At 36.0% G+C, this 19,715-nt stretch overlaps 1 protein-coding gene across 1 annotated transcript; it reads right to left on the reverse strand.

Annotated features, from left to right (window-relative positions):
- Positions 1–6,878: 6,878 nt before the first annotated feature.
- On the reverse strand, positions 6,879–8,872 carry LOC137733176 (methylsterol monooxygenase 1-2-like). The gene is made up of 4 exons (XM_068472335.2): positions 8,488–8,872; positions 7,656–7,978; positions 7,283–7,430; positions 6,879–7,136 (listed from the first exon to the last, which is right to left on the reverse strand). The coding sequence occupies exons 1-4, from the start codon at positions 8,815–8,817 to the stop codon at positions 7,092–7,094; spliced, it is 846 nt and encodes a 281-aa protein (XP_068328436.1). The 5' UTR covers positions 8,818–8,872; the 3' UTR covers positions 6,879–7,091.
- Between the last annotated feature and the right edge of the window lie 10,843 nt (positions 8,873–19,715).

Below are 19,715 nucleotides of genomic sequence, written 5' to 3' on the forward strand. Positions count from 1 at the left end.
TTTGTTCTGATAAAAAAATATATCAGACCATATCATTTCAGGACTTCCTTTCATAGTTTAATATATCCTTTTACAGTGCACTATGATGGAATTTATACCATGGCTATGGGTCAAGAAGTAAAATTTAAGTTCTCTTCCACATCAGATGTCAAAAATATAAACCAGTTAAAAGAAAGCAATATTTAAAAAACAGTCAATATAATTGAAAGAAAAACACAACACATCAGTTGTTTAAAAGAGGAAATAAATTACAAAAGGATTGAAGAACAGTTAAACAACAAATTCTTTTCAACAAAAACTTGTTAAAGAAATCGGACCATAGAGGCGTTGCTCCAAAAGTATAATGTCACGCATAAGGTTTCCACACCTTATCATCCTCAAACAAGTGGGCAAGCCGAGGTTTCTAATCGAGAAATCAAGCAAATTTTGGAGAAGACCGTTGGGCCAAGTAGGAAGGATTGGAGCTTGCGTTTGAATGATGCATTGTGGGCATATCATACTGCCTACAAAACACCAACTGGAATGTCCCCATTTAGGCTCATCTATGGGAAACCATGCCATCTTCCCATTGAATTGGAGCACAAAGCACATTGGGCTGTCAAGACGTTCAATATGGACATAGATGCCGCTAGAAATCATAGGAAGCTTCAATTGAATAAGCTTAAGGAGATAAAGAATGCTTATGAGAACACTCGCATTTACAAAGAGAAAACAAAGGCTTTCCATGACAAGATGATTCGTAGCAAGACGTTCTCTATAGGGCAGAAAGTGTTACTTTTCAATTCTCGCCTTCGTTTGTTTCTGAGTAAGTTACGTTCTAAATGGATTGGTCCTTTTGTTATTACTAATGTCTTTCCTTATGGTGCAGTCCAAATTTAAAGTTTGAAGACGAGACATGAATTTAAAGTGAATGGACACCGTTTGAAGCTCTACTACTAGAATTTCAAGGAGCATGCCGTGGAGGACATACCCCTCCATGCCATGAGCCCTATTGAAGATTAAAAGGAGGTATCGTCCAGCTGGAAGACGTTAAAGCAAGCGCTTCTTGGGAGGCAACCCATGTGTTCAAACGAGGAAATGATGGAACTCTAGCTCCAACAACCAGATTTGCATTCCTAAACCTTTCTCTTTATTGCTTTTACTTTGCCATGCTTGTCATGTTTGTTAGTTGTGTTATTTGTTTGTTTGTTTGTGAGTCTATGCTTAAAACATTGAGGACAATGTTTGGTTTAAGTGGGGGGGGGGGGGTAAACAAGTTGTTTTTGCATGATTTTCGTGGGATTTTATCAACTATCACTTCTAAAGTTGTTACTCTCTATTTTTAAGTGTTTTTAGTGTGTTTTGAAGTGTTTTTGTGTCATATAACAGAAAATCCGAAAATTTGAAAAAAAAAATTGAAAAAGAGTGTTTGAAAAACCCAAAAAGAGTCGTTTTTAGGGTCATTTTTGTTTTTATGTTTGTTTGTGTCTTAGGGTACCTTCCAACACAATGATGAGGATTTGGTTTTTAATTGCATGACTGTTAAAGAAAGTTACAAACATGGATGGAAGTTTGATATGCTCTTTGGTTTATGCTTAGTTATAGTTGTCATTAACGAATTCACATGTAATCACAAAGAAAAAAAAAATCAGTTTTTGTAACATGCTTGAAGGAAGGAACTCAAACTAACGCTAAAACCTTGAGAGACTTGAGCCTAAACTTTATTTGGAGAGTTATTAATCTTGATGTTTTTGTTTTCTAAAGTCGTTGCATGATCTCATTGTTCTTTGCTTGGTTGCTACTTAGAATGCGTTCATCATTTTAGTTCCAAATACTAGAACTCATGCCCATTTCATTCAAAGCATGATATTGATTGCATAACATATAACAAGATGAAGTTGTTTAGTTAAAACCAGAGCCAAAAAACCTTACCCTATGCATATGTATTGTAGGTTTAACCCTTTTGAGTCTTAGTTAGCCTATTTTCTTTGTTAACCACATTATCTTTACCTAGCCTAGAATAGGAATACCCATACCCTTGTTCTTAAAGGATAGAGAAGCATGACTTAGAGGGAATTCCTTTTGTTCTACAAATTGCAGAAAAACAAGTGTGGGGGAAGGTTTTTCGTTTTGAAATCTATGAAGTTGTGTTTAGTGTGCCAAAGAAACAAAGGGCACAGGAAAAAAAAAAAAAAAGGTGAAAAAGAAGAAGAAATTGAAGAAAAGAAAGAAAAGGAGTTGAAAATAAGTGAGAATGAACTCACAAGTGTTGGTTGTTGAAGAAAGGGTCCAAAATTTTGAATCTGGCCCCTAGTGTTATGTGAAGTTTCCCTTTGTGTTCAAAGTTGATTTTTGCATTCAAAAGTGGATTCTAAGTGCTTATTCCATTACTTTGCTTACTATTGCTTTAAGAACTTTTGTTTATCCTTACCTTTCTTTGTTAGCCAATACCTTAGCCCCGTTACAACCCTTTGACTTCTATCTTGATTATTATGTGTTTCAATATGTGGAGTTTAAAATTGGTACGAGCATATGGTATCCCTGGTTCTCATGTCTAAGTAGTGGCATTCCATTCATGAGATCATATACATATACATGTTAATAATTCCAAAAATTGCCTTCTTTGATTATACATATGTGAGTGTTAGTCTACATATTTACATCAATCTTCTCACATATACCTAGTGTAGGGAGTCGTCAGAAAATCTGTGTGAAAATAGAGTGTATCTGGTGAGGAATTGAGGGAATTCTCTAAGGCATGTTACTATATTCAAAATCATGTTTTAATTGATTAAATGGGAGCTAGTGAGTGGTGACTATGGTTAAGTATATGCTCGAGGGTAGGGATAACTAAAATGTATGGGAGTAGTAATCTTTAATATGTCATGTTGCATTAGAAATCCCTGAGGCAATTGTTGGAAGGTCTAGATTGTGTATTGTTTTGTTTTGTTTTGCTCAAGGACTAGTAAAAGCTAAGTGTGGGGGAATTTGATAGAAGCATATTTATGCTACTTAGTTATGTTGTTTCCTTGCATTTAGTTAGCTAATTACTACTTATTATAGTGTTTTAAGCTATTTTTGTGTGTTTGTAGGTCCTAATGACAAAGTTGGCAAGAAAAGGAAATTTTGAGCTTTTTAGAACAGTTTTGGGCACTAATTGGATAGCTTGCATTTGGAGCAAGGTGGATGGATGAATTTGGAGTCAAAAGAGGCTAGGAACATGCTACAAATCTGGAGAAACAAGTTTAAGACAAAGAAGATAAGGAAAGAGCAAGAAACATGGAACATTAACCAAACAACCTTATCTTATCCAAACCTTATCCTAACCTAATCTTGTTCCACCTTAATTTCAGCTACAAAAAGGGCTTAATTTCAGATTTATACACCTAGATATATGGTTCTAGAACATCTTATCTGCTCCTAAAAGTGTGCCGCACCTTTCCCCTTTATCCCTTCTAGAAGTCCTAATTTTCTGCCACAAAACACATTGCTTTTAGAAACCCTAGAGAGTGCTGCACCTTATGGACCTTTTTCATCTTGGATTCTGATTTGAATTGGTCTTATTCCTTATGGATTTGGATTGTACAAGCCTTTTTCAGCAATTAATTAGGTTTTGACCCTTTTTCTTGAGGCCCAAGCCTTGTGCCGCACCCTAGTCCTTCTCCCATTTGATTCCTATCAAACCCTAGGGTTTAATTCTGATTTCCTAGGGTTTGCTGTGCACTATATATATATATATATATATATATATATATATAGTTGTGCCACAAGCCCTCTCTACACCCTTCTCACAGCCATTCATCCTTCCATTCCTTGATTCATTCATTCACACCACACCACATACCATATATTCAGAAAAACATCTTTGCCGCAGCCTGAGGGAGAAGAAGGACCTTGTGTCGCAAGCAATCTGCATCCATTGGAGATTTTCAAAGTTTTTTCTTCCCTCGTTTCGTTTCCATGTTTATTTTAATTTTCTTTTCAATTGTTATAAACGTGTGTAACTAAGTTTTTCTTAGTTAAAGGTGAATTCAAAGCCATGGATATATGTTTAATATGAATTGATTTCCTCCAGTTTTTGTTTCTTGAATGGTGAATGCAATTTACTTAACTAATTTATTGAGAACTTGTTCTTGTGTGTTGATTAAGGATGCATACTTAGTTTTCATGCATGAATTTGATGCTAGAGTATAAAGGAATTTCACCTAATCATTATGAACTTATATTCACAAGTAGTAAAAGTCACTAGTCATGATTGTGTTAAGCAAATTCTAGGCAAGAGTATCATGCAGTTCATAGTTACGAATGCCTTGTCAATGCTTATGATTTTCACAAAGCTTAATGATCTTTGATTGTATCTCTATTATGATGTTCATGTAGGGAACTTGATAAGAATAATTTGGTTGTCGATGCGTATTCCATCCAATTCAATGAAACTAGGAAAATCTAAAAGTTAATTTGTGCTTCTCACAATTAATTTGGGGCATTGTCATTCATGGTTTTAAGGGATAATAACTGGAAATCAATTTGTGTTTCATATGTGCATGTGTGGAGAAGGACCCTCTAACTAGCCTTTACCCATTCAATTCACCTAATTTAGTGTCTAACCTATTTAGTTTGCAATCTGATTAGTTTAATTAATTTCGTCCAAAGCAATTCCCCCTTTAATTAAGTGTGTTAGATTAGTTAGAAAAGTGTTTGAATCTGTCCAATTTAGTGTTTTGAGTCGTACTAGTTTAAAATTCGTCCAAGTAACTTGTTAGGTATAGAATTGAGTATTTTTTATTGTTTGTTGCTGTTTTGAGTATTTTAAGTTAGTTTTGAGTCTATAGAGTCTAGTTTAGTGTTTTTGAGCCTTATTTGAGTTGATTAGCATCCCTAGTTAATCCCCAGTTTAGAACGATCCTTACTTGCATATATACTACAATTGTCACTAATCGGGTTTAATTTGTGTGTCAAGGTAATTTTCACATCAGCTTACCAAGGAGTTTGATACAAAGGATTTGGGGGTTTTGCATTACTTCCTTGGTTTGCAGATAAAATATCAAGGATAGGGTCTGTTTGTTCATCAAGCTCAATATATCAGGGAGTTGTTACTTAAGATGAATATGCTCGATTGCAAACCATGCCTCACACCTTGTCATCCAAATCAAAAACTTTTGAAAACTGGCAGTTCAGTTTATTCTGATCCTAAGACTTATAGAAGTACTGTGGGAGCTTTGCAGTACTTAACTTTCAACCAGGCTGGATTCTTATTTTAATCAAGTATGTTAGTTCATGCATTCACTTTTGGATTCTCATTTTGTTGCCGTTAAGAGAATCCTTAGGTATCTAAAAGGTACATTGGATTGGGGCATGTGTTTTAGACCTGGTTCCTTATCTCTCAAAGCTTATACCAATGCTGATTAGGCTGGGGATCCCAATGATCGTCGTTCCACTACAGGTTTTGTTGTTTTCTTAGGATAGAATCCTATCTCTTGGTGTTCCAAGAAACAACATACTGTTAGCCGATCTTTTACTGAGGCCGAATATAGGGCAATGACCACTACAACTGTAAAACTTGTTTAGTTGCAGCAACTACTCAAAGATTTACACATTGACAGTTCTACACCCCCCTTGTTGCACTGTGATAATATTTTTGCTATGTCTTTAGCAACTAATCCAATTTTGCACTCTAAAACCAAACACATTGAGATTGACTGTCATTTTGTGAGGGAGCATGTTCAACAAGGTTGCATTTCTTTGCAATTTGTTGCATCTGTGGAACAATATGCTGACATTCTCACCAAGGGTTTATGCTCACCTTTGTTTTCTGCACATTGCTCCAATCTTATGCTTGGTAAATCACATCATAAGCTTGAGGCGGAATGTTAAGATATGAAGGATTTAGTAATGACAACAGGTGTTTAGTGATTAGTGTGCCATGTGGCTAAATGTCATTAGTCCAAGACTTGGGTTGGTTATAGCTGTGTATTTAATTATAAGGTCTTGTATTGGATTATTCTGTTGTAATGAGACTTCTGTTTCCAACAAACTCTCTCTGCTCTTTCGATATTTCTGCTTCCCTTGTCTTCGTTATCAAATTCCAAGTGAGTCTGAGTGCCACCACCCACGAACTCGACGGATTTTGCCCGAGACAAACCATCGGAAACTGGGCACATGCACAGAGTGACATGCAGGGGTTAGAACTGGAAAAGATAGTCTTAAACCTCACCCACTTCAGTCCCCAACGAGGAAGAAATCAAGTGAAGGCTACAAAACCAAATCGACCTCAAACTCGACAGAAGTCTTACCGGAATTTGATGTCGGGGTTGAGCATGCATATGTAGAGGATAGCAGGGCTAAGAACACACAAATTAAAGCTCAATTCCAACAGAAACTTCAATTCCAACACAGATAGGAACCCATAACTCAAAGAGAAGGAAATAATGTCACCTAACATTGAAGGTGAGAGATCGAAGCTCTCGGGTCTAATGGCACTGCACTTCACAGTGCACCGATGGCGCATGCAAGACCATCACTAGGTTCCCTGAGTCCCATTGATCTCAAAAATATAGGTTTGGAGTTCGATTTGTGAAGGGATTAGGGTAGTAGTGTCGATTCTCTCTCGGTGCCAGAGGGAGAGTGAGTTTGAGAGTGCATGGAGAGAATGGAGAGAGAGAGAGAGAGAGAGAGAGAGTGTGTGTGTGTGTGTGTGTGTGTGTGTGTGTGTGTGTGTGTGTTTGTGATTTCAGCTGAGGGAAAAGAGAGATGCCGAGAGTTAACGTAAAACCCACTTAAACCCATTTAAGTGAAATAACAAAATTACTCTGAACCAATAGTATAAATTTACAATTAGGCCCTCGTGGCCTCGACTAACGTACAAGAAAATAGATATGAAACTTAAGAAAGTATGAGAATTTAGTTTCAAGTCAAGGTTCGAAAATTAATTAAGACACCCACTCAAGAACAAAATAGCCATTTTACATGTCTCGGAAATAAAATACAATATTTTAAAGAATGGATCATAACAATATCGTTATTCGATATTCATCAATATTTCCACAAATTTGCATATCAATATTTCCATCGATACCAATATTTTAAATACTGACTGTGATAAACATTGGCTTTTACAGTTTTGCCTTCTCAAGTAGTTGTTTGTGCAACCGGTATCCCTGAAAGTTTAGATAATTTGTTGCATTAGTGCTACGGATTTCAACTAATTAATTTTCAAGTGCCACCATTAAATAGTCAAAGTTAGCAGGGGTAAATGCTAAATATGAAAAGAAAAAGGGCAAAAAGAAAAGGAAAAATAAAATACCTTGTGGGTCCCGTAGATGTAATCACAGTAGGTGAAAACTGATGCAAAGTTGCCCTTGCTAAGTTTTCCGACATAGTGATGGTAGTCATGGTACTCTGCACCTCCATAAAATGGGATATATTTTGTGGGACTCCAAGGGAACATGTACCTGAATAATAGTATATACCAGAGAGCCGAATATAAGACATGTCACTTCAAATGCAAAGGAATACAACTAGAACACAAAGTAAAAATGGAAAGCTTTTGTTACTGATTGAACCATCACGTGGTGGTACTAATCGATAGAAGATGGTACAAGCGAGGATGAATTTATACTTTTTGACATAATAATATCATGTGACGGTGTTAAGTTGATACTGGCTCGTATACTTACCCGCTATGAGTTTCTATTGCTTCCAACTGCCGCAAAACGAACCACAACCAGTAGGTGGTAATGTGACAGGGAACCAAAGTTGGGCCGAGGAATGATGGAAGGCCTAGAATCAAAATCTCGGCCCAATGAGCATATGGTGCTGCGAGCCCAATGGGAGCAGTATATTCATGGTGGACCCTGTGGATCTTCTCGTAGGCCCATTTACAGTGGAGCAACCGATGGATCCAATAATTTGAAAAATCCTCTATAACGAAATACACCACAATTTGTGGAAATACTTGTGACAAGGACGGCAATGGCAGACTCGTCCGTATCCCTATCCACTGCAATTACATCCAACAAGATTACAAAAAATCAGATTTCCTTTTCCCAAGATTTAAAAGAAGAAAACAAATCTTATTATTACGAGCGATTATATGTCATTTTAAAATTTTTAATATTACAATGATAGTGCTCATGTTTATTAAAGAGTGCATTTAGTTTTATGTATCTAAATATCATTATCATAATATAACAGGTTATGTGACGGTTTGTAGCTCAACGTTACTGTATTTCAGCGTTTAGGCATGCAAAATAGCTATAGAAGAAAACAAAATTCCATAATTATAAAACAATCTTTGGCAAGACTTTCCATTTCTTTTTAAGGTGCTATAAAATGGATGAGGATCCTCTCTGGATCCTCTTTGTGAGGATCATAGGGATCAATTCATCTTAGCCAATTATCGTACATTATGCGGTCAACTTTCGTTAGATACTGTTTGTGTTCAATTTTAAATAAAAATAATAATTCACAAAGAGAATCCAGATAGGATCCTATTCCCTATAAAATTACCTGGACTGTGGAGTATGAAATCACTTGCAGAGGACCAACAACAAGAAGGAAGGTTTGCATGACATCTTTGTAGCACTTGAACATGTTGGAGGAGGAGTCCTTCACTTTTGGCTGAATTTTGTACTTGTGGATGTTCTTGAACCCGCCGAGGCCGATGAACACGTATGGCAGCGGAGCCAAGGTGTAAAACAACATCAGGAAGATAATGTTATGGTAATGGAGGATGTGATCAGGTTTTTGAGCAGAGTATTTGAACCATAGCTTCTCTGCTAAACTTAGAGCCCTGCTAAGGGCTTCTTCTGCTTCTTCAATATTCTGATAAGGCAACATTTTCTTAACTAAAAGTTTTCTTCAGTGCGTGTACATATTGAGTGTGTAAAGCATTTATATAGGAACTCTTGTATCTTGTAGCATGTAGTGAAGTGGTTTTGTGAGTAATGCTAGACAGACTAAATTTGTAGAAAAAAAATTTCAAACTAAATAATGTGTCATCAATAGAAAATTAGCACGTTTATCAACGCTTAAATAATAATTCATTTATTTTGTCCTCATGCACTCCTAAGTTCGTTTTTGTCCGTTAATTATGCTTCGATTGACTCAATCTTAAAATTAAGACAAAATGGATTGCATGAGAATAAAAGAGGAGTGTTGAAATCATTGATCTTTCTTGGAATAGGAGAAACAAAGCCAACTAACACTGGATGAGGATCCCCTCCAGATCCTCTTTGTGAGGATCTTAGGGATCCTCATATCTTAGTCATTCATTGTAAATCGTGCGGTCAGTTTTCGTTAGATACTATTTGTATTTAATTTTAATAAAAAAATTCAAATGATTTCTAACCACATGATGTTTGATAAATGGTTTGAATATGAGGATCCTAAGATTCCCACAATTTGGATCCAGATAGGATCCAAATCCACTAACACCATTAACTAGAGGACCACAACTACTTAGTGAAGCAACGCGTTTGTGACACGAATGACATGTTGACTTAACATGATAATGATAATAAATAGGTATGGTACCAATTCATATCGAATCACGGGGTACCAATTTTGTAGACTACATTGGTTTACCTAACTTTATATATACTTGAAAAATGAAGTTATCCCATAACCGTATAATAATGTTATTTATACCATTGTAATGGGAGGATGATTCTTTCTCCTCCTAATCTCTCTCATTTTTCATCCCCTCGTATTTGAATAGTTACAATTAAATCACGTCAATATTTTATATTGATTTTTTATAGAGACAAAAAGACAAAAACCAAAAAAGACAAAAACCAAAGGTGACAGTAGGGGAGGAAGAAGAAGAGGAATATGTGAAGAAATAATCCTACTCCATTGCAATGGACTGTATGCAGAGATGAGAACCACTTGCACGGTTCGCACATGGGCTGTCTTTATAATACAGGGTAGAGTAGGTGTATTGAGATAGTATAAACCCATACCTTTAATTCTACACCTTTCCTTTTCTTTATTGGATGATTTGGTGGAACGTAAGGTCGAGGGAGATGGTAAGGGTTTTGGATGTGGGTTTTGAATTTTATGGTATTTTTGGTATCAGCCAGGAATCGAATTTTAGTTTTTGTTAACAAAGAAGAAAAAAAGTCATCTATCACAGTTAATGTCTGTTGTAGATTGCAATTTACCATGGACATTGTGCCCGTTAATAATTTGAAATCTAACACCACGTGCTATGACTGTGGATGGAAACTGCTTTTCCATGATCATATCTTAAGTGATTCGTCCTCGAATTATTGTTTTCTTGGAGTTTTATTCTCATTTTTCTAGTTTTTTCTTCTCTCTTTTCCTCTTAACATATTGTTAAATAAGCTGGGGTGGTAGAATGATTTCTGCAACCTCCATCTCCCTCCAGGTTTGCAACTTCCATGCTTTGAATCTTCATTAGGTAAGCAAAATAAAATCCTAAATTCTATATTATTGTTAATATATGCAGGGTGATAAAATTAAGTTTTGTTAGTTCATGTGATTCGTGATTTTTCTACTCTTAAATAATGTTTTTTTTCATTTTTGTTTTGTTTTGTTATTATTAGGATTATTTTTTATGAAATGAAAGAAGAGAGGCACTGCAGACCTCATCAGCAAAGAAGAGATTTCATGTTTGTTTGTCATTAGGGTTCAAATGTTATTTGAATTTTTTTTTTTTTTTCAGTTTTATTCTAATAGATATTTGTTTTTAATTTAGATTAGCATTTTCCTTATTAATTATTATCCACATCATCATTCAAGTCAATTAATGTTTAAAACTCTTCACATCACTCTTAGTCAATTAATGTTTAAGTGTAAAAATGTTTGTTAAAATATTTGTCCCTTAATTCTATATATACATATATGAACGTAAAAGCATGAAAATATATTTTGGAAAAGCACCACAGTGATTATATTTAGGATTATCAGGTGCTTTTAGGAGTATCTGGTGCTTTTAGGATTATATTTTAAGTCACCATCTAACTTTAATTACACAACATTAGATAATCATGAATCAAACCTAAGAATATGAACCTAACAGACAATCATGTTCTATAATCCTAAAAAAGCACTTCAAATCTCTATCTTTGAATGAACATGATTAAAAACAAACATGATTTAGGTGATTATCTAAAAACGCCAATTTTGTTTCCGGTTTTGTATATAGCGAGCTTTCAACCTAAACAAAAATGATTAAATACCAGTTTATGCCAATTAATACTCTCGGAATTGGTTTGCCGAAACTTCCAAGGGATATCATGTATATTGTGTTGTTTTTTTTTTTTTTTACGTGAATGTTGATTGTTGAATGCCTTATCACTTTGGTTTTTATTTTTTTTATTTTTTATTTTTTAAAAAAGGACATTATTTATACTAAGGGGAGGAGGGTGGACTTAGACTCATAATGAGCTAGTAATAATATGGTTCAAATTCACCTTTGGCGAAAATCGAATTTAAAACCTTTCACTTCAAACCATGCTGAGATTCTCGCCTAACATGAAGCAACTTGTGAATGCTTCTGGTTGAGAGTTGTTGTCGAGCATATTCGAAGCACTTGTCACTACTAAGCATAACTACTTGGGTGACAAAGTGACATCCGTCGCGCAAAGGTGAATACGGTCGTCGGAAACATTTAGGTGACGAAGAAGGCGTCTTGCAAATTTTGTCGCGCAAAACTTGTGACGTCAGACATTGCGCGACAGAGGAAAGTACTTCGTCACGCGAAATGAATGTTGTGCGATGGAATTGGTTGTCGTTGCGCGAAACAAAAAGCAACAAATGAGTGTTCGTTGCACTTGAGGGTTCATAGCACTGACCCTTACGCGATGGACGTAGAGGCCGTCGCAGTAGGATTTTAAAATTTATTTTTTTAATATTTTTTTTTCTTTTTAAATGTTGATAATATTGCTTTATGGCTGGGAGGTCGTAGCTGTTGTGGCGGGGGGACTGGGAGGTCATTCCTGGAGGTGGTTCAACATCAAGGAACCAAATGCCAGAGATTTGAAGGGCGAGATGAATTTGGTTCATCAAATTGCTTTGGGCCATAGACTGAGACTACTGGGCGGCAATTTGCTCCTTTAGGTCTGCCACTTCAGATGTCCATAATTCAACCTCTTCTGTTCTCTGCCTGGAGGAGGAGGCAGGCAGGTCCTGAAGGCGGGCTTTCCCAAGGGGAAACACCTCCTCGCTCCAGGTCTCTGGGGGAAGCTGGGAAGCCACCTCCTCCAGAACAGTCCGGCCCTTCTCCACCATGGTGGACTAGAAAAATGAAAACAAACAGATTAATTTTAATATACATGTAATTAATATTAATACTAATTGAATATTAAAATTTGAAATAACTTACATGAAGCTGCTCTGTCAGCTCATCCTCGTGCCGAACATATACCTCTTTGAACATGTCAATCTCAGGAAACTTTGACCCCCCTAAATAAATAAATAAAATATTACTACATAGATTACCAATTGTGTCAATCTAAGTAAAAAGAATCGAAACTTAAAATAAATATACGGTTACCTTACGTCGCTCCTCCAACCTATAAGAGAAGCGTCGTGAGCTGGAACGGTGAAGAAGTTTCTTCTTCAACTGATTGATCAAGTTTGCCTTCACTTTTTTATGTTGAATTAAAAAAAAAATTAGTTTAGATATTTATAACCAATTAATGAAAAAAATTAAAATATTATTCAAAAATATAAAATTTTTTATTAAATATTTTTGAAATATATATTATACTTATGAGGTATTTCTTGTTTTGAAAATGGCCGCAGAGCCACTCTCATTCATCTTTACTGTCCACCAACTCTTTAGGGCAACCAATTGCTAGAGCGAACTTCGAACCATCATATTTCTCAAAATGCTTGTGGAGGTCGCTCTTTCATTGAGTGAACCCACCGGCGCAAAGTGTTGGAAATTTTCCCTAAAAGCCAATCATATGATGATACTTTACGGACATTTCACATGTTAAACTAATCTAGTTTAATATATATATATATATATATATATAAAGGAAAAAGATTATTGTTTAAAGACATCTCATATAAATGTTATATGCTTAAATGATAAGTCCAAGGAATATGTAATTGGGAGAATGTGATCTAAAGAAGTTAGATCATTGACAGTCCATCAAGATCAGTATGTGCTATGTCTTCTCTTAGGGAGAGTGATTGGTCTCGAGTCATTGGTGTGACTGACACCAAGACAAGCATGTAGGTGCTAAGTCCACTAAACATGATCAACAAGAAGTTCTCATACTCATGTCACATGAGAACTTATGGTTGGGGTAATGCAAAGTAGTCATTTGACCTAAGGCATCATAGTTGTCTTGTGGTTAGGTCCTTGATCTTTGACTTTGTCAAAGTCACTCCGTCAAAGGGTGTCCACAACATAGTTGGGGTTAAGCGACTTAGCCATGGAGGCAAGTGCATGCGCAACAAGGGATCTCTAACCTTCAAACCGTTTGAGGGAGAATACTATATGACATGATTAAGAATCTCTGGCCAGAGTATGAATGAGATTTAGGAAGTCGTTCCAAATCACGTTCAAAGTAATCATATAAGTAAGAGAATCACATTGGATAGTAGACATGAATAAACTATCAAATCAAACAATGTGGTCAAGAGTATTGTATTAGAGAAAGACCGTATTGCATTGTAATCTTAAATTGAATAGGTTCTACACCTCTTCTGATTAGCTTGGGTAGCCATGACATACTACTAGGTGTCACTCATGGTTTGTGGAAGCCCTAAAGGTGTATAATCACTAAAGGGAGAATTGAAAGTAAGTTTTAATTCACAATCGATTTGAAGAGTTCTAATCGCCCACAGCCTCACTAAAAGGAACCTAATAGATCATACATCGAGTAAGGTAGAGATTAAAGAAACAACGAAGATGAGTAAGGATGATTAAATGGTTTAATTATTTATGGCTAGGATTAATTAATATGTTAATTAATCAAACGAATAAGTTAATTATAGACCTCGGGTTAGTTTTGGGTATCAAGGCCCAATGGGATTTGAATGTCAAGTCCAATAACTCAAGTTGTATGAAAACTTGAAACACAAAGGGCCTCAAAGCCCAAAGAACCCAATATGACCGGGCATAAGAGTGAAGGGTAGTGAACTTGGCTTAATTGCAAGTTTGCCAGTCCATTGTGAGGTGGTATAAAGGCAACTTTATAGCCATTTCATCCATAGTATTTTCTATGGGAAGAGAAGAGAACACAAAATCTCTCTCTTCTCTAATGAAGGTCGGCCACCCTAGGGAGAAATTACTAGCATCTATCTCTTCCTAGGTCACTCATCTCTTCATCAATGCTCTCCTTGGTGTGGAGACTTAAAGGTTCTCTATTTTGGGAACTTGGAGAATCCATTCATCCATCCTCCTCCAAGAAATCCATGGAGCTAAGAAGAAAGGAATGAAGGGCCTCTCTTGGGTGATTAGCCTTGCTTATGCAAAGAGGATTCAACAAAGGTATAAGATTTATCAACTCACTTTGTTTTTGAGTTGAGTCTTGGTTTACCACAATTACTAGGCCTTGAATTTCATGGGTAAAGTTTTGTTTTTGAGTGCATACAAGCATGATTCCGCCTTTTAATTGTTAATTGCATGCATTGATATTGCTCAAATGAACTAGTTTTCACAAATATTTCCTTCACAAAGGTCATTGATTTACTGGTTTTGATTGGCATCGAGGTTCTTAAGCTCATAGTTATGCTGCAAAACTCAACAAATAAATAATAGTTAAAGCTTAAAATATTTGTATACTTTAATAAAAATTTAGTATTCGAGGTTGAAAATACTTACCGATAATTCATGAAGAATGGCTTCCTTGATTTCAGGTGGGACAACTTTCCATGACTCCCATAGGAGGGGCAATGATTCCTGATAACCAAGGCAATTTCGCTGGCCAACACACTGTGCTACTCCTTTGTTGCAGCTGCACAATGTCGAGGATCCCACGTAATGGTGATCTTCTTGGTCGTGGTGCGAGTCGTATGTGACGTCTTCAGAAGTCTGCATGGGCCCCTGGTTTTTTTTTTTTTTTTTTTTTTTTTTTTAACTATAAAATAAACAAAGTAAACATGAGACGAATTCTATTTTGTATCGAAAATTTGGCAGAACCTCCCCTAAAACTATAACATTTCCTAAAACCTGTAAACAATATAACAAAAAAAAAAAAAAAAAAAAACACATCCACCAAACAATTCAAACACTTTATACTAATTGGGGACTTTAAAGCAATTATAATCTAAATTCCAAATTGTAAAATTGAAAATACTATGAGAAAGATGCATTATGTGGCTGGGATCCCTCTCCATGGACAAAGGAAGCCTCACCAAACTGCTTAACCTCCTCAGAACTCTAGGGCCGTCGATGAGTTCGATGGGCGCTTAGTACAGGATGCGTCACCGAAGAAGTCAATGACGCAGTAGCTGAACACCATTGAACCGACAAGCGTGATCGAAGACACACCCATCATGCCCAAATCAGGTAGGGAGTTGGCAACAACACGACCTACTGAAGAAGGTGTCTGATTGTCCCTACTAGCTGCCCGGCGGTTTGAAATTAAGCTCGACATCTACAAAAACAATAAATAAAAAAAGGTACATTCCACTACTTTTAGTCAATTTATTAGAGTATATTACATGGCACATAGTATACATAAGCCACCAACACCAACATGTTTTTGTTTATGTTTTGCATATAAAAGCTATCAAATGTTTATAAAAAAAAATAAGCAATGAATCCGAAGTAGCTGATCCGCCAATAAATCAATAATAGACAAAGAATAGTCAAATATATAACATTTTCCTTGATATATATATATATATATATGTATGTATGTATGTATGTACACACACACACACACACACACACACACACACAGATAAATTAAGTTTATCTATTTTTGGGAAAAAGATCCAAAACCAAACTAAAACACCAAATCTAGTGAACTTATTTGAATATACAACTAGGGTAAAACATTCGAGACAATAGCATATATGGTTTGTGTAGGGAAACAAATAGTAAAATAGCAAAAATATAGGTATTAGCTATAGGCAGCATGGTATCATTGCATAATCCAGAGTGTTGGAAGCATGGTTTATAGCCATATATTGGTGGGGAATGGGAATGAGAAATAGCATATAATAGTAATAACAAAACATATATTACTTGAATGACTGAGACAGAGAATAATAAAGTTAAGAATCTAAATCCAAATAGTGAAAAAAAAGAAATATTCTCAAGAGTATGAGCAGCAGCATGATTCCACACACTGTAATATGACAAAAGAATCAAATATTTTGGTGCCTTAGTGGGCAAGATAAATGTAAAGCTTAAAGGGACCACTGCAGCATTGACAAGTTGCGAAACATAATGAGCATGTCCAATAAAGAAGAAACCAAATAAAACCTATGATAAAAAAATACTGAATAAAAATGGGAAGTAAGGAATCATTTAATAACTATACTGTAGTAAATTTTTTGCGTCACTACTCTAACTTAGATGAGAGGGAGGGGGAAGGGCTTGAGCCGGAGATGTAATGTTGTGTTTTCTTAATGACTTTGATCTATGATAGTAGTATTCTAAGCAAAATTTCCAAATTTCTTAATGTATAATAACCAGTTTTGTTAATGGAATTTGATGGGACTTCCTCTTCTTTACATTAGGTAATCCCAATTCGAAACCTGATTCCCAATTCGATACCTAGTTTTGTTTATAACAAATAAAAAATGGAAAAAGAAATAAAAATACAAACCCCAGATTCTCAATGTGAAAACCCTAACCCAATATTCTTAATTCAAAAACCATAACCCAGTATTCTCAATTCGAAAACCCTAACCTATGATTCCCAATTCGAACCCTAAATTCCTAACCCAGGATTCCCAATTCGAACCCTAAATCCCTAATTTTTCTAATTGAAACAATTCAACAGAAAATTTAAAAATTGCACTAATAAATAATTGAATTAAGGGAGAGTGAATTAAGCGATACTGGGTGTTTACCTAGTAATGTTGCGGCAGCGGTGAGATGGTGTGGCATCAAAGTGTAGCTGCGGATGTCAGGTGCAGATGAAAGAGTGACAGAGAGACATAGAAACAGAGAGAGAGAGCGAGAGAGGGAAAGACTGAGATAGTGAGTGATGAGAGCAAGAGATGGAGAGAATCGAGAGAGAGAGAGAGGGAGAGGATAGTGAGATTCGGTTAGAATCAAGAGAGAAAGAGAGAGAAGAGTGAGCTTCTCATGCAGAGAATGAGAGAGAGATAGAGTGAGTCTGAGCTTCACCAAAATAAAAATGCGCTGAAAAAAAAAGCGCCCAATTTTCGCCAAAAAAATCAAATTTTTATATGTTTGTGCAACGAGGGTGTTCTAATTTTCATCGCGCGTCCAGTTGTTAAATAAAAAAAATGAATTTTTAAATATTTGCACAACAAACATTTCCAAAACGTTGTTGCGCATATTTGTAAAATTAATTTATTTTTTGTTTAATTAATTTTTTACAAATTTTAAAGGAAACTTTTGTTTGTATACAAAATAAATACCATTCAATAAATATTATTACATTTACATCACAAGTTTTCATTAATCCTCGTATGAACTAGAATAAATATCATCACTTTCATTAGATTCAGACTCCCATTCCTCCTCGTCTGTAGGCACGTCAACATCGTCGTTCGTGCGCTTAGGTGCATTATATCGTGGTAGATCTTCGAGGTCAATCATAATGGAGTCGATCAGTATTTCAATTTTAGGACCTCCGGCTACCTGATACAGTTCTTATACAATAGTCATATCTCGCAGTGTATCTGCGCCAAGTTCCGTTGAAGTCTTTAGTTGTTGGTCAGCAACGTCACCATAATCGTCATCGTTAGCAGGATCTCAATCCAGAATATCATACAGCCCTCTATGATCAATCTTCTGAACTACTTTCCATCCTATCCCACCCTTAGGGTCATCTATCTAAAAAATTTGTTTGGCCATCATTGCCAAAATGTAGGGATCGTCGTTATACCAACATCTATTAGAGTTGATCGATAGCAAACCATCGTCTTGCTTAACACCTCTAACCCTACGTGGGTTTGTATCAAACCAACGACATTTAAATAGGATAACTTGACAACGGTCTTTGTAAAGCAATTGCACAACATTTGTAAGTTTTCCATAGAAATCAATGTCTACAATGTCGCCGGCACCCGGGACATGTTGTGCTATTTTGTGTACACAGCTTGTCATCGCAATCAACTGCCAAAAACTTGATGCCGTTTACATGACAATAGAAGTACAATTCTACGCTTAGGGGCCTAATAGCCAAGTTGTACAATTCTTCAATGTAAGCAAGCGAATTCATGTCCTTCAATTTCTTCACCTAAATTAATGATAAAAAGTTGACGTGTTAGTTTACCATTTACAATTATGCAAATAACCCAAAACACGAACAACTTACATTGTCATGAAACCAACGAGGAAACAATTCACGGTGCTTCTTGGCATGTAAATGTGAAGGATGCTCTCGCTTCATCAACTCTTCATGCTAATTTAAGTAGGTAATTATCTTGTCACAATTGTTAAGTACAAACCAATGTGCTACCTCCATGTCCATTTTGTTAAATAACTCCCCTTAATTGGTTCGCCAAAGGGACGTGCAATTTGGGCAAAAACAAAAAGTTTTTCACTTCTCACACCACCGTCATTATTGCGTTGTTGTCGGTTAAACGTAGTCTTAAAGTCTTGTAGGTACATTGCACAAAATGTAAACAACTCAAATGTGACCCATGCCTCCACAATTGATCATTCTAGCTTTGTCCTGTTCCAAACATACTTTCTTAATTCACCCAATAGTCTGCATCAATATACTAAATAACGTGTAAAATTAGTCAAATCTTACATACATCACGAACTGAAGTATTTATGGCGATTAAATACCTTTCTATTGGATACATCCATCGATAGTTGACGGGTTCGGCTAGAAGTGCCTCCTCCGGCAAGTGAATCATCACGTGGATCATACTTATGAAGAAAACTGGAGGAAATATTTGTTCAAACTTGTATAGCACTTCAATAATATCATCCCACAACTGTTTTACATCAAACTTGTGCAAAGATCTTGCAGTTAGTTAGGAAAAATATCTCACCAACAACATAATCTGCTTCACCATATCTTCGGGCAAGAGGTGTTGAATTCCCACTGGGTTAAGGTGTTGAAGTATCACATGAAAATCATGACTCTTGATGACACACCCCGACCCAGATTGTCCATTTGGACTCCGAATCGAGTTGTGCTGGCTGACACCCGAAGGGTGATGAAGCCATAAAGTGTAGTGATGTGGAAAATGTGAATAAATTTAAACCTAAAAGTGCCTAAATATAAGAGTGCGCTTGTGAGCGGGAATGAACCCATTTCACACGTGATGTCAGAGCATAAGTAAAGTACAGTAAAATTAGAAGAAGACTTATACCATTGGGAGTAGTCTCCGATACCAACGTTTGCCAGAAATTCTCGTCGACACGAACATTGTCACTAAAACCTGGAGGGAAGAAAAACAAGGGTTAGTGGGCCTAAAAATAAAGTTTTTTAAAAATCTTTTTGAAAACGTTATATCCCCTCGCCGTAAAACAAGTATAGCTTTCAAAATATACATACTTTGTATAGTATGAAAGTACTTACCGTAACTTGTAATATCTCAAGAATTCAATACGGCACAATATTTCGTAAGTAAGCACATGACGTCCA

The sequence above is a fragment of the Pyrus communis genome, chromosome 7 (assembly GCF_041283825.1).
Source record: "Pyrus communis isolate YQ-2024b chromosome 7, ASM4128382v1, whole genome shotgun sequence".
Classification (NCBI taxonomy): Eukaryota; Viridiplantae; Streptophyta; class Magnoliopsida; order Rosales; family Rosaceae; genus Pyrus; species Pyrus communis.

What these genes read in the sequence shown, in the direction of transcription:
- LOC137733176 (XM_068472335.2), bottom strand. Translation starts at nt 8,817, where the DNA reads ATGTTGCCTTATCAGAATATTGAAGAAGCAGAAGAAGCCCTTAGCAGG. An exon ending in TTTCATACTCCACAGTCCAG is followed by an intron (nt 7,979 to 8,487) that starts GTAATTTTATAG and finishes ATGTAATTGCAG; the next exon opens with TGGATAGGGATACGGACGAG. An exon ending in GCAATAGAAACTCATAGCGG is followed by an intron (nt 7,431 to 7,655) that starts GTAAGTATACGA and finishes ACTATTATTCAG; the next exon opens with GTACATGTTCCCTTGGAGTC.